The sequence below is a fragment of the Zophobas morio genome, unplaced genomic scaffold (assembly GCF_036711695.1).
Source record: "Zophobas morio isolate AGI-343-1 ecotype UQ-CSIRO unplaced genomic scaffold, CSIRO_AGI_Zmor_V1 ptg000030l, whole genome shotgun sequence".
Taxonomy (NCBI): domain Eukaryota; kingdom Metazoa; phylum Arthropoda; class Insecta; order Coleoptera; family Tenebrionidae; genus Zophobas; species Zophobas morio.
In genome coordinates, this window is record NW_026972135.1 from 15233316 (window position 1) to 15248815 (window position 15500).

At 32.4% G+C, this 15500-nt stretch overlaps 1 protein-coding gene across 1 annotated transcript; it reads left to right on the plus strand.

The window, feature by feature from the left end:
• Positions 1–4754: 4754 nt before the first annotated feature.
• LOC135138896 (lysocardiolipin acyltransferase 1-like) lies at positions 4755–15426 on the plus strand. Its single transcript, XM_064068922.1, has 5 exons — positions 4755–5122; positions 5183–5289; positions 5340–5553; positions 5607–5988; positions 12721–15426. The coding sequence occupies exons 1-5, from the start codon at positions 5065–5067 to the stop codon at positions 13064–13066; spliced, it is 1107 nt and encodes a 368-aa protein (XP_063924992.1). The 5' UTR covers positions 4755–5064; the 3' UTR covers positions 13067–15426.
• The last annotated feature ends 74 nt before the right edge of the window (positions 15427–15500 follow it).

Consider the following 15500-nt stretch of genomic DNA (forward strand, 5'->3'; position numbering starts at 1 on the left):
TATAAAGAATTTGATAGAGGTAATCATATTATTGCGTTGGTTCGTTTTTTGACTTATCGAGTGACACAATTAACCTGTCATTTGTTTTAGACAAATTATATGTATTAGGGGTAAATTATATTACTGGATACGACATTATCTCTCAAATAGATTATTATATAAATTGGTGATGTGCTTTCTAAAGAACAATATTATGTACATCTTTCTGGGTGTGCCTCAGGGTTCAGTGTTGGGTCCGTTAAGCAAATGTTTTCAGTTCTAGTAGTTATGATACAACAATAACTATGACTTCTGCTAATCTTACTCTGTTACAGGAAAACGGAATGTATTTACTTCTCAAAAAGAAGATTATTACCATCTGATTTTGTCATTAACGTAAACAGTACACTCGTTGAGTTGTAGCACTCAATAAAATTTTTGGGAACCTACTTGGATTCGCGCTTAGACCGGAAAACCAATAATAATAATCATAATATATGTAAAAAACTTAATAAGGTATATTATGCAATCCATCAGCTAAAAGGGATATTGAATGTTAAAAGTTTATTATCTTGTATGAGGGCTAGCATGGGCTGTTTGTTGCCCAAAAAAGGCCAATAAAAATGATTTTAAATCAGTCACCACGAGATTCTTGTAGAAACTATTTTGTGAACAATAATATTGTTACGAAATAAACTAATACTAAATAATAATACCGTCGAGAACGTTCAGTCAGTCAACGAGTCGAGTCCAGTAAATGAGAGAATGATTCTAGTCAAATCTATTCCAGTCGAGTCGGAATTATTTTGTACATAATCGACAGAATATTAGTTCGTAATTTTTAGAGTGCGGGCTTGTATTCGTGTTTCATCGGCCACGTGCTTTGAAAAAGGCAGCGTTACCGAATAAAACCGTTGTTGGTTGTGATATTGCGTAACCGGCGTGTGGCCGAGCGCTCCGGCACAAAATAATTTTTTTTTAATTTGAAGCATTCTTAATAGCAAAACATCTGCAAAAAGAGGATATTTTGGCAGTAGAAAATAGCCAAAAAATTATTTATTCGCATATTTATGGTATGTACATACCATCTTTTATTTGAATTGGAATTACCTGTATTACATATCATCAATTTAATTGTAGTAGTAGAATTAGTCTTAAAACAATTTTTTTTCAAATTCAATGGTTCGTTTTAGAAACAAAACACGGGCTTAACAATGGGATCATCTCAATCACCGTTTCTAGCTGAAATATTTATGAACAATGCGTATAGAAACAGAAATTATCTCAAATACCAAATAAAATCAAATTCTAGGACCCTTACGTAGAAAACGTTTCATCTCTCTTTCAAGGGTGTTTCGAGAATCTCAAGTCTTTCGTAGACTACATTAATTCAATTCATTTCTTTTGCGAAGAAATTCCGGTGACGGTCCGGAATTTAGCCGATAACGCGTGGGGGTGGCATGCCTCAGTGCCAAACCTTGGGCTGACTAGTACCGCTGAATGGAAACACATCTGGCCGACATAGCCTCACGTGGACATCTTCACGTCACCAGCGGTGGCGCCTTCCGTCGGGAGCGGCGGCGCTCGGGAGCCAGTTCCCTCTCCGGGGATTTAAACGTTTCTTTCAAAACTAAAACAAATCTTGCTTCCTCTTTAGTCCAAAACAAAGACTCAATTCTAACTGTTTTCTTGCTCAGTAGTTCAACAATTAAATTGTAATGATTGCTGTACCTACTATGTACTTTCGTTTATCTAGTAGAAAAATCAATTTGAGAATTAAAAAACATAATAGACTAATCACCCAGTCCTTAGATTCAGGTAGGGACAAACACCAACTTTGCTTTTGCTAACCACATTTTAGAATCCAATCATTCCTTCTATCCACTAAAAAATGCTAAAATTTTACATGTCTTCAATAAAAGTACTCTTCTTAACTTCTTCGAAATCCTATAAATTTATAGATTTGTAAATAATCCAAATTTAAAATGTGCAAATGAACAAACATGCTTTAACACCCATATCCCATCCCATTTTATTGCTAACATAAACTTATATGTTAGCAATAAAATTATATATACGATCGAAACTAAAGAGTAAATCTCACAATAAAAACTTTAAACAACAATTCAAAAAGTCACAAATTCCAAGTTTGCAATACTAATAACTCATTATTAGTTGCCTTAAATATTTAGTCCCCATAACTACCACTGGATAACACTCGTTCAAGTAAAAGTTCCAATCTTATTCGCTAGAAGACCTCCTTATATATATATGATTTGCGAATACCTCCCCTGGAGGACGTCTTACTGCAATCCACTCATTTTTACTTACTTCCCGAGCGTAAGCAAAGTAAGTATTGTAATCGAGTACGTCAGCCGACTCTCTACTTTTGCATTTTCTCAACATATCATGACCCCTAGAGGACGAAGAAATAGGTCTCCCGCTTCCGTCTGTATGTTCGTCTGTCCGTTTGTCCGTCTGTCTGTCTGCCGTCCCGGATTTTTATTAGACAGATAATCTCCGAAAGTACTGGGCCGATTGTTGTCAAATTTTGTATTTATATCAGGTATATAATTTTTTATTTTATTTTGTGGTAAAACGCTAACCAAAATTTGTCTGATCATCCCCACCACTAATGTGATGACGTCTTTTCAAAATTGCACATAGTAATTGGGTTTTAAATTTTATCAAATAGCGTAGTCTTACACATGTAGTTTATGACCCCGAATTGAGATTTTACCCGAAACGTCCAGATTTTTGAAACAAAAAAATAAAAATGAAGAAACAACATTTTGACATTTAATTTGGAATCTACAAAACCGAATGCTTTGAAATCTTCCAGATGGTTTACAGTTACGAGAAGCATGATAAAATTTTAATCACAATATATTTACTTATCCCCTCCAAAAAATTGATGACGTCAGCTCAAAAGTTTGCCGAATAAATCCTATCTAAAATGTACAAAATATGATGAGTCTGTAGTTCTGTACTTGTGATTTATCTTTCCATTCATATTTTTTTGATTTGCATATACAGGTGACTCAAAAAATTAATGAATGCGTTAATGAATTTTATTGATTAAATCAGAAACTACCAAACCAAGTGTTTTGAAATTTTGGAAATATTTTAAAGTTATCATAAGCATCGTAAATTTTTGATCAAAATGTATTTGCTCATCCCACCTAAAAAATTGATGACGTCACCCCAAAATTTTGCTGAATAAATCCTATCTAAAATGTACAAAATATGATGAGTCTGTACTTGTGATTTCTCATTCCAGTCATATTTTTTGGATTCGCATGTACAGGGTGAATTTATTTTATTGATTTAATTAAGAACTACAAAACCTAATGCTTTGAAATCTTAGAGATGTTTTAAATTTATCATACGCATATTAAATTTTTAGTCAAAATGTACTTGCTCCTCCCCGCCAAAAAAATTTATGACGTCACCTCAAAATTTTGCTGAATAATTCCTATCTTAAATGTGCAAAATATGATGAGTCTGTAGTTGTGATTTATCATTCCATTCATCTTTTTTGTATTTGCACATACAGGGTGACTCAAAAAAATTAATGAATGCGCGAATTAATTTTATTGATTTATCAGGAACTACAAAACCCAATGATTTGAAATCTTGGAGATGTTTTAAATTTATCATAAGCATTGCAAATTTTTGATGAAAATGTATTCTGCTCATCTCCCTAAAAAATTTATGACATCGCCTCATAATTTTGCTGAATAAATTCTTATTTACTTGATTAACTTATTCAAAATACGAGGTCGCCCAATAAAGTCGAAGGCGGTTGCTACAACCACATTAATAAATTAATTTGTTAAGTTGACAATTCGCTAAACTTTTTAGTCTTCCTAAACTATGATTACTACCTTACGTGGTGTTATTGAAGCTACTGTTCTAGAGTCTCTCAAAATTGTCTCTAAAGCCTTTATAGTTTGAGTGTATATTCAATTCCATGTTTTTTTTTAGCTTTTTTTAACATTTAGAGATAAAAATCACATTCAACAATTTCGCTTTGCTAGAGACATTTTGACCTACCGGTGTAAAAAAAACTTGATTACGACATTTCTGCAAACTACCCCAGTGAGTTGTTTTTTGTTACAATAGTAATTTAACAGTTTATTTTTCAGCTATGTACTTGTTTGAATACATCATATTGTATTAATCATCTCTCTTTATTATTGTTTCTCCCATCATTTTTTCATCGGTTCATGATATAAATGTAGAATCTATTTTCGCAAATTGCAGGAAACCGGTTTCATTTCAATTCTTGAATATTGAGCAGAAAAAAAAACAGTTAAGGGGTACAAATAACACTAATTAAAAGAATCATCTTGTTATATGTATTATGTAAGTATTTGGTAGAACTCCACATACAATATTAATTTCCTTCATATAACATCAAATTTAATAGAAATAATGTTTTTTACTTATATCTTACAACTTGTACAATTACTTTCTGTATAATCTTAATGGATTTCCATAGCAGTTTTTCTTACTCTATTTCTTATAGTGTCACAGAAATTAAATAAAAATTGCCACAAAATTAGATCAAAAAATTACATCCCACTTAATTTGTTACTTTGCTTTCTTTTTATTTTAAATAGACTTTGAATGAGTAATGGAAAAATCCAAATTGAACACAAGAAATTTTGTAAATCAATAACCAGCTCTAATCTAAATCTCGTTAAACCCATGTTTAATTAAATTATCTACACATATAAGAATTCGCACCCCTTTTCTTGCGCAAAGCGTTCCACACGATGAATCCGAGTGACATTATTTTGATCAAATACTTGATTTTGATATTTTTGTTGTTGTTTTACGCGTAGTTGGCATTCCTGCACCCCCAGCCGCCTTCGTAGCTGCCTCTCCAGGATGCTGCGAAAAATCAATAAACTCATCTAGGGTTAAAACATCCCTCATTTCTCTATTATTTTCCACGCTTAATAGCCAACCATGTAACGACAACCAAAACAAATTACTCTTTGGCGTATTTTCAGTTTTATCGTTATCAAAATTATCGCAAAAATGTAGTGCGTGCTTAGTTTTTTTTGTGATAATCAAATGGGGTTGGTTAAGGGGTGGATGTATTGTATTTTGTGGTATTCGAGTATTTTGGCAGGTAAGTGTTTGTTGTAATTACTATCTTTCGCAGTTTTATGAGTGATTGTTTATTTTTTAGGTTACGCAGGACTGTTTTGTCCTTTGTTGCCTGTCCTTTTTCTTTCAAACAAGTTGTATCGCTATTGTACAGATGCTTTGTTTACGTTTTGGCAGTATTATCCTACAGTAAAGTTTTGTGCGCATTTAAGAATTTTTTATTTAAGTATTTTTCGCAGGTTTTGCTTGAAACTTTGTGTGGATGTGATATACAGGTCTCTGGAGACGTCATTTTAGCGAATGAGACATCTCTCATTGTTATGAACCATCGCACCAGGACTGACTGGAATTTTTTGTGGCCCACCATGTATCACTGTGTTTATGGTAAAAGTAGGTTTAGGCATCCCACGAAATTTGTATTGAAAGACATTATAAGGCACATTCCAGGACCAGGTACTGCAATCTTTAATTATCATTAGCGTTTTTTAAAAATGTTATCTATGTAGGTTGGGTGATGCAAATGGCCTGCTTTGTATACATCAAGCGCTGCTGGCTTTTGGATAAAATAACTCTTCAGAAAGCCGTTGATTATTTCGCTGATCTTTCGTATAAATACTCTCTTTTAGTCTTCCCGGAAGGTACTGACTTTACTAAATCTACTAAATCTAAGAGCGATTCGTACGCTCGTAAACATGGGATTCAGACTTATGACTATGTTCTTCATCCCAGAACCACAGGGTTTGTGTTTTTGACCCAGCAGATGTTATCAAGACAGGCTGTGGACGCTGTGTATGACGTAACGTTAGTTTACCCTGATGTAGTACCCCAAAATGAGGCCATCTTGTTGAAGGGGGATTTCCCCAAACAAATCAAAGTTCATTTAGTCAGGTTAGTATGTATATAATTTTTATGTTGTTAATTCCGGTGATGATTTTTCGACCTTCCATACCATGTTCTTGTGCGAGGGTTCCTTGAAATTGGATGAGTTTTATAATTTGGAGAAATACTTACTGAGAAATTTTCGCATGATGATTCGTATTTAGTTTTAGAAAGTAAATTCACATTAAAAAGATTTTTAGTTTTTCTTTATGAACTCCGCACTGAAAAAAAATTTCAACAAACAAAGATATAAATCTATTTTTCGCCTGATTTCGAAAACTTCGCCAGGGTTTCCATAAATAATTATAGGGTCGAAGTAGGTCATGAATACGTGCCGCCTCTCAGTTTTCGACCCTACTAAATGCCCAAGGACTAACGACAAATACCATACGCATCTGTATAACTGGTTACCTAAATGCTTCAAATCTTTTTAAAAAAGAAAACGAATTCATTAGGATAAAATGGCACTAATTTTCATTTTATACGATTCATCTCGATGGCAGGTTCTAAAAAGCCTGATAATGACATCAAATACAGTAAAAGTATAAAAGTTTCAATAGTTATAGAGTACAAACGTTCAATTCGGTGGTTCCTGATGAAATCTTTTAATCTAGTCCACGCCAAATTTTTCAATATTTACTTTTTTTTTATTTGGAGCACTTTTTTCAACACTATTGCATATTTCCAAATGGATGATGACCCTAAATTTCCTGATTAAATTATGACATCTAACTAATTTTGCTAACCATGCCCCTCCCAACAATGTGATGACATCCGCTCATTATATTGCGTGATAAATTAACATCAGGAGAATTATATCAAATAATGTACTCCTGTACTTGTGGTTTACGAATCTGCTTTGATTTTGTTAATTAATGTTATATTTGTTTAATGTTTCAACGGCCTTCTACTTTAGGGATACAGTGGGGAACCTTGTTACAGTTAGCGTGGCGATGCGTAAAGTATGAACCTCGCAGATTGAAGGTCGAGCGATTGAAACTGGCGGTCGGTGGCTGCTTTTCTTTCATTGGATAACATACATTTCATTCTCAAATTTTTTATTGATCACTCGATTTCCTCGAAAATGCAAGAATACACCCGTCTTTCTGTAATTATGATAAAATAAAAATTATAATATTATTCAGAATATTTTGTACCAATATGATTTAATTAATAATAATTTTAGTTCTCTGTTTTGAGGAGATAAACCCATTCCATTTAACTAAATCGCTACCTACTAATCGTCACATATTTTCGATGTAAAAACTAAACAATCGAAGTTAAGCATCTGCACTGATAATAATACACTTTTTCCCGTTGGTTGTCTACTTTAAATATACATTATCGTTTTCCGGGTTGGAACCGTGTAAACTGAGTTTTTGGGCTCAAGGTTTCGCACACTTTCGTAAGTGGCATCTTCAGAAGCAGGAAAACAATCATGTATTGATTCCGACCGTGGAAGCCTCCGAAATTATTTACTTTAGATATGTTTGATATTGTCCGCACGTATGGTCAGAGTCCCCTTATCTGCCCCTCCGCGGCGCAGGAACTGCCTTTACACTACTGGTTATTCTTTTGTAGAGGTTAGCGGAAAACAAAAATCGCAAAAACTAATTTTATAATTTTTCAAAGAAGTTGGATTTTCTGGACTGTACTTCAAGAGCGAGGGAAAGTCTGGGACACATTTTTTCTTCTCTTTCTATTTTGTTAAGTTTCTCTATATTGTTTCTGCGACTTTTTACTTTTGTAAAAGACACGTCCACATATTGGAAGAATGAGAACAAAGAGATGCAAAGTGTTGTATCTGAAAAAATTGAAATATCAATATTTGAAACTGTAATGTTTTAGAATTTTTCTATGAACACTCTGTACATTAATTTTTTTTTTAATTGGTACTACAATAAAGTGCATACCTGTGTTTATTCTTCCGCAAAATATTATGAAACAGTTTTTAAAAATAATTCTATTGCTAAAAAAATTGAAAAAAAATTGGAATAACGTGGCAACATCGCATCGGATTTCGAAAATAGACTGCTATGGCTCAGAAAAAACACTCTGTATAATTCAAAATAATTTTAGTGTGTTACTCAAAAACCGTAAAACTTTAGTCTGTAACTTTTTACTTCCCGAGTGTAAGCTAAGGAAGTATTGTAATCGAGTCGATAGGGCGACTGGCTATTTTTATATTTTTGTGCGTTTTCGAAAATTATCCAGACACTTTTTTCTTGATCTCGATTTGCAGACGATTTTTCGGCAACGATTTCTTCAAAAATTGTAACCACTTCTCTGGAATCACCCAAATGGCATATGGCCATTTTTGGAATTTTTTAAAAATTTGATTTTGAAACCGAAAATTCGATTGTTGTCGAATTGTTTTGAAGTTTTGGGCAACTCTACCTAAACCTCAATTTTTCAATATGATATTTTTCAGTTTTTTCGAGCACTTTCGAAAATTACCCAAAGACATTTTTTGTTGATTTCAACTTGTAGAACTCATTTTCGGCAACATTTCTAACAACTTTTCCAGAATCGCCAAAACTTGGCCGTTTTTTGGGATATTTAAAAAAAAAGTAATTTTGAAACCAAAATTTCAAAAATCTCCATTACGGACCATCCACAAGGTTTGTTTTTTTAATCAGTTTTCGATATTTTTTGTGGATTTGTGGGACAACTTTGACAAAAGGTTGTAGAAGACCTTTTCGGTACCATTTCTTTGAAAATTCCAATAATTTCCAAAATCACCAAAAATAAAATACTGGCATTTAAGGGATATTTTAAAAATTCAATTTTTAAACAGAAAATTTCGAAAATCTGGGTCTAGGACCGTCAACAAGCCATGTTTTTCGAATCAGCGCGTCGATATCCAAGTGGTGTAAGTCAGACTTTTTTGTGGATTTTTTTTAGGTTACTTTGCTTAAAGTTCTATTTTTCAATATAAAATATTTTAGCGTTTTCTTAGTACTTTTGAAAATTATACAAAGAGATTTTTTTGTCGACATTTCTTCAAAAATCCCAAGCACTTTTCCAGAATCACCAACATGAAATATGACTATTTTTGGAATATTTTAAATATTTCATTTTGAAGCCGAAAACTTCGATAATCTTGATCGACGACTATCAACAAGCTATGTTTTTCGAATTAGATCGTCGAGTTTTATATTCCAGAATTTTTTGTGGATTTTTCGCCAGTTTTGTCAAAAGCTCAAATATGCAATAAGAAATTTTTGACCTTTTTCCGAGAATTTTCGAAAATTAGCAATAGACATTTTTTTGTTGATTTCGACATGCAGAATCGCCACAACAAAGTATGACCATTTTTAATAAATTTTTATCCAGATTTGCAGAAGGTTTTTCGTCAACATTTCTTCGAAAATTCTAACAACTTTTCCAAAATCACCGAAATCTGGTCATTTTTGAGATATTAAAAAAAATGTGATTTTGAAACCAAAATTTCAAAAATTTAGGTCTGAGACCATCCACAAGCTATGTTTTTCGAATCAGTTTTCGATATCTTTTGTGGATTTGTTGGGCAAGTTTGACACAAGCTCAATTTTTCAATAAGAAATTTTTGAGCTTTTTCCAAGCACGCACTTCAGAAAACTACCCTAACACTTTTTGCTTGATTTCGACTTGCATAATTTCCAAAATCACCAAAGATAGAATATTGCCATTTAACGGATATTTTAAAAATTCGATTTTTAAATCGAAAATTTCTAAAATCTTTGTCTAGGATCCTCAACAAGCTATTTTTTCAAATCACTACGCGGATATCTATATCTCAGATTTTTTGTGGATTTTTGTTAGGTTGCCTTCCCTAAAGCGCTATTTTTCAGTATGAAATATTTGGGCGTTTTCCGAGTACTTTGGAAAATTATACATACAGACTTTTTTGTCGATTTCGACTTGCAGAAAACATTTTCGTCAACATTTCTTCAAAAATTCCAACCATTTTTGTCAAAATCACCAACATGAAATATGACCATTTTTGGTATATTTTGAATATTTGATTTTGAAACCAAAAATTTGGATAATCTTTGTCTGAAACTATGTTTTTCGAATTAGGTCGTCGAGTTTTATATCCCAGAATTTTCTGTGGATTTTTTAGCCAATTTTGTCAAAAGCTCAAATATTCAATAAGAAATTTTTGAGCTTTTTCCGAGAATTTTCGAAAATTACTTATAGATATTATTTTGTTCATTTCGACATGCAGAATACACGGCCACAGTTCGTCGAAAATTCTAACCACATTTCCAGAATGGGCAAAACTAAGTATGCCCATGTTTGGGAAATTTTGAAAACTTTGATTTCGAAATAAAAATGTTCGTAAATGTTCGCCTGGGAAGCTATGTTTTTCGAATCAGCTCATCGACATCTTTATCCCATAATCTTTTCTGGATATCTAGGCACCTTTGCCAAAAGCTCACTTCTGCAATTTTTGAGCTTATTCCGAGAATTTTCGAAAATTACTCAAAGATATTATTTTGTTGATTTCTATCTGCAGAAGTCATTTTCGGCAACATTTCTAGAATCGCCGAAATCTGGCCGTTTTTGGGACATCTAAAAAATGTGAATTTGCAGCCAAAATTACAAAAATCTAGATCTGGAACCATCTACAAGCTCTGTTTTTCGAATCAGCTTCCGATATCTTTTGCGGATCTGTTGGGCAATTTTGCCAAAAGCTCAATTTTTCAATAAGAAATGTTTAACTTTTTCCAAGTACAACACGAAAACTACCGTACCACTTTCTGCTTGATTTCGACTTGCATAATTTCCAAAATCAGGGATATTTTAAAAATACGATTTTTAAACCGAAAATTTCGAAAATCTTTATCTAGGACTGTCAACGAGCTATGTTTTTCGAATCAGCACGTCGATATCTATATCCCATGGGAGTATCAACAACCTCTTTTTCGAATTAGGTCGTCGACTTTTATTTCCCAGAATTTTCTGTGGATTTTTTAGCCAATTTCTCAAAAACTCAAATATTCAATAAGAAATTTTTGAGCTATTTCCAAGAATTTTCGAAAATTAGCGATAGACATTTTTTTGTTGATGTCAACATGCAGAATACATTTTCGGCCACAGTCGAAAGTTCTAACCACATTTCCAGAATCGCCAAAACCAAGTATGGCCACTTTTTGGAAATTTTGAAAACTTTGATTTCGAAATCGAAATTTTCGTAAATCTTCGCCTGGAACTATGTAGAAGTCGAATCAGCTAGCTCATCGATACCTTTATTCCAGATTTCTTTCTGGATTTCTAGGCAACTTTGCCAAAAGCTCACTTTCGCAATTTTTGAGCTTTTTTCGAGCATTTTCGAAAATTACCATTTCTTCTAAAATTCCAATTACTTTGTTATAGTTTTGAAGATTAATTATTCATAAAATTATGAACAAGCAGACGGCAGACACCCGGAAATAGAGGGTCTACTTTTTGATATATTTACTAAGCGACTGAAGTAGGTAAAGAAAAAAATGTTAGTGGACTGAGTTTTTTGGAGTGTAAAGAATTCCTATTGCATGTTGGGTCGTATTTTTTTCACAACTGCATCATAATCAGTGTTTAAGAGTATCTAGTATTACTTACTAGTAGTACTTTTATTTGTCCCTCCACAAAACATTAAAAATAACCCTATTGCGATTTTTTGTGTGAATCCTCCCATTGCCAAAAAATTTCAACAACATTGGAATAACGTGGTTACAGCATTGGAATTTCCAAAAAAAAACTCAATAATAATAAAAAAAACAATCACGTAATCAATGCCAGTAGTTTTTACATTTCATTCATTACTAAATAACAACATAAAACCGTATATTTTTGTTCCAGCGAAAGATTAACTAAATAAAATACGTAAATGACACGCTACACTTTTTACAGCTACACTTTTTCAGAATGAACGTTGTCAAATTATAAACCTTAAATGTTTAGCCAATATTTTTAATCATTAGGAACTTAATAAAAAATGAATAAAAAACCTTGATCCAGTCCAGTTGGTGTAACTTGACAACGACAAAAACTATCACAAATAGTGGGATTGGGGGGACAGGTTATTACTACACAGTTACGTTATTTATACCTTAACGATCGGTTTTATTAGCTTTTTGAAATCATGTCAACTTCAAGGCTATGATGTGACATTAGAAATGAAAATTACAAAAACAACAATTTTCCATAATTTAAGTTTCATGATTATAAAAATACTGCAAAAACGAATCGTCGGAATAGACGATTAAATAAAAAATTAAAAGTAAAAAAAAAAGTTAATTGATTTAAATATGCTTTCAGTTACAATAATTGTAGAAATTCAGATACCTTTACTGTAATTGCTCCTCCATTTAACGATGAGTTAAGTGGTTTATTAAAATTTTAATGATTAACATAGATTTTCCTATCTATGTTTCTTTTGCTGTGGCACCATCGTGTTTGGTGGACAATTATTCCACCAAATTTCGAAGATTTATTGATGATTAATTTATGAATGTTTATTACCATCGTTCGTTCCATTGAATGTTTTATAAGTTGGATTACAACTATACGTTCTGCGATTATCTTGGTTGCCTATTCTTGCACCAAAACAATGAGTTTTGTATGCAATTTGATTGAAATAGAAAGTCTGTATCAGATCAGTACCGAGAGTCCATTTTCCAAAAATTTTCACTGAAATTCCAAACCAAAAGTGGTACCTGCATGTATTTAAACGCATATTTAGTAATAGTAGCTATAGTCTCTCATATCTTTCAGATATCCTAGTGCAGTTCTTCCCCGCACCGAACAAGGCCTCCGCGACTTCTTAGAAAAGCGCTGGTTGGACAAAGAACGAACTTTACGTGAGTATCACATGACTGGTCAGTTCCTTCACGGTCGTATTCTGAAGACAGAAAATCGATTCGAATTACTCTTCGCATTGGTCTTCTGGACTCTCCTTCCTGTCATCGTAACATACATCTTCTGGGTAGTTCCCTGGTTTCGTTTGCTGGTTTTGGGCCACACGGTGTTTCTTTTAGCCGTCAATTTGACCTTCGAAGGCTTCCAGAACTTCGAGATTGGGCTGTTCAACTTTAAGAAGCGAATAATTAGGGCCAAGTAGCGGTGTTAATCGATGTTTATGTGTTTTTGGTACCTTAAAACTGTCAATCATTTTTGTGTAGAATAGACTTTATTTTTGTATATGTGGTTTGGTTGGAACGGTTGTTTTATTGTGAAGTTGGGACGAAAAATTTGGAGATGAGGTTAAGAATACAGAGTGATGGGTTTTCAACATTTCTTTCGTTATTTAAATTGTTGTCTTGATATTTTATTTTTTTCTACTATATTCTCTATTTGTACAAAGCTTGGTGATAATCTACAGCTATACAGAATATTTTGTTTTCGAGGCATAGCACACAACTTGGTTTTTAAATAGAATACCCATTGCAAAAAAATCAAGAACATTGGAATAACTTGGCAACCTCGCATCTGTACTTCGGTAATAAATTATGGTTATAAAATTGAGTAAGAAGAGGTCAATCAGAACATAAAAATTTGTAAGGTATTCCATTTGAAAAAACTAAGTTGCCTCATTCTTTAAAACAGAATGAGGTATGATTAAAAAAAATTTTTGGTATTCTTCTTATCAGTTTTGAGACAAAACTGTATTTAAGAATTAAGTGAATTGCACTGATCGCACATCTATGTGAAAACAGGGGAACATAGTTTCGAAATGTCATTTTTATATAGAATTTTTATGTAAAAAATGACAACTGGAATTTTTTAACAGTTCATAATATTGTGTATATCAGTTTATTACGTAAGGTGAGTCACGAGTATTAGAGATAAAAAGTACAAATCTACAGTTCTTCGAGCAGCGCACGCCAGGATTATTTTCAACTATACAGAGTGTTCTGTTTTTGTGGAGCAACATACAAAGTAGTTTTTTTATGGACCGTCGTAAATATTTTTATATTTTCTGATTGGGTTTATTTTTGAAATTTGTTAACAATGCGAATTGCTAGGTAACGAGAATTGAACCGAGTGTGCTATTTGGCAAAACTGAGACATGCCTATTTGAAAACTGTAATATTTTGAAATTTTTTATAAACATTCTGTAAACTACAATAAATAACGTGTCAACGTAGCTTTGACAATTAAAAAATAAGCTATGGCATAAAGATTAAGAAAAGCTCAATAAGAATAAATAAATAAATTGAAGAGGTCAAGTAAAATATTTATGTAAAAATATATAGGCTGTTCTATTCGAAAAAGTAAGTTTTGTGTTATACCTTAAAAACAGAACACTCTGTATAGTTAATGTAATTTGAGTGTGTGATTGTCAAAGAATCGTACAACTTTCGTTCGTAACTTTTTTCCTTTTCACCCTGTATATGTAGAATATCAGTATAAATGATTAGAACAAACTGTTGTGAAATGGTCAACCTTAAAAGGAAATTTTTATTCTTATAGTTTTGAATTTAATGTGCAAAAATGGGTGTTTTTAGGTTTTTTGGTACAGAAAAACCAAAATAACATCAATAACACAGATATGTTTTTCCACAACAGTCAGTAATCTAATCTTTAAACAAAAAAATATTTCAGTTTTTTGATACCTTTTCTATTAAAAAGAAAATACATAAAAATTCTGCTACTACAACCATAATTATTTATCTTTATATCTGTAGTCAGGGTAGAAAAATCATGTAGAGATAGTGGTCCGGAAACTGAATATTGCTAATAGGTGTTCGAATTACACTAAAGTTTAAACTCTGTACCTATATTATATTAATGACAAATATTCTACCAGAAAATCTGGCCAACTTTTTTCATCTTCCTAAGGTTTATAATTAAAATCCACGCCTTTCACTACGCACTCGCAGACTAACACAACAAATTTTTTAACATGAAAATTTTCAAGATTTTGTAATGCGTAGAGGGCTTAGGAATAACACTAAATTTTGGTAGAGGTTATTTAAAATGTTATGTAAATATAAATCAGACAAGTCAATTTTTTTAGAAACACTTCCTCAAACAAAAAAAAACAAAACTTGTTGTGATTTGTTGATGCACTCACTAGTTCAATGTTACGTGCTAATTTTGCTTGACGTAACATTTTGGTAACCTAATCTCTACTGTCAATGTCACCCTGCTTTAACTTCCGTACACAAATTTGTACAGCATTGCTTGAAATCTTTTAACTAATCTGACAAATTTTTCGTCCATCTGTTTTAGATTTAAGGTGAGTTTCTCAAATCCATTTTGACCGACTCACTACGTCTTAGCGGTTCAAGTGAATTCATGTGCCAAATTAAGCTAGATCTTTGTAAATACGTGTTATGTTCGTATTTTAATTCTATAAGTACTGGACATTTACTCTTTCGTAAAATTATGTATAGATTACTTGTATATTTCGTGTAATATGGTTACATACATAAATTGTAATTATTTACTGTACAAAAAATAAACTCAGTGTTTCGATTTAGCGTGCTGAATTTTTGCGTTATATAACCTATTATAACAAGTCAACTTTCGGCGAAATGTGTAATTTTTAT

Coding starts and splice junctions, on each gene's coding strand:
- LOC135138896 (XM_064068922.1), top strand. CDS start 5,065: ATGGGGTTGGTTAAGGGGTGGATGTATTGTATTTTGTGGTATTCGAGT. Junction 5,123..5,182: donor GTATTCGAGTATTTTGGCAG/GTAAGTGTTTGT, acceptor TTTATTTTTTAG/GTTACGCAGGACTGTTTTGT. Junction 5,989..12,720: donor ATCAAAGTTCATTTAGTCAG/GTTAGTATGTAT, acceptor CATATCTTTCAG/ATATCCTAGTGCAGTTCTTC.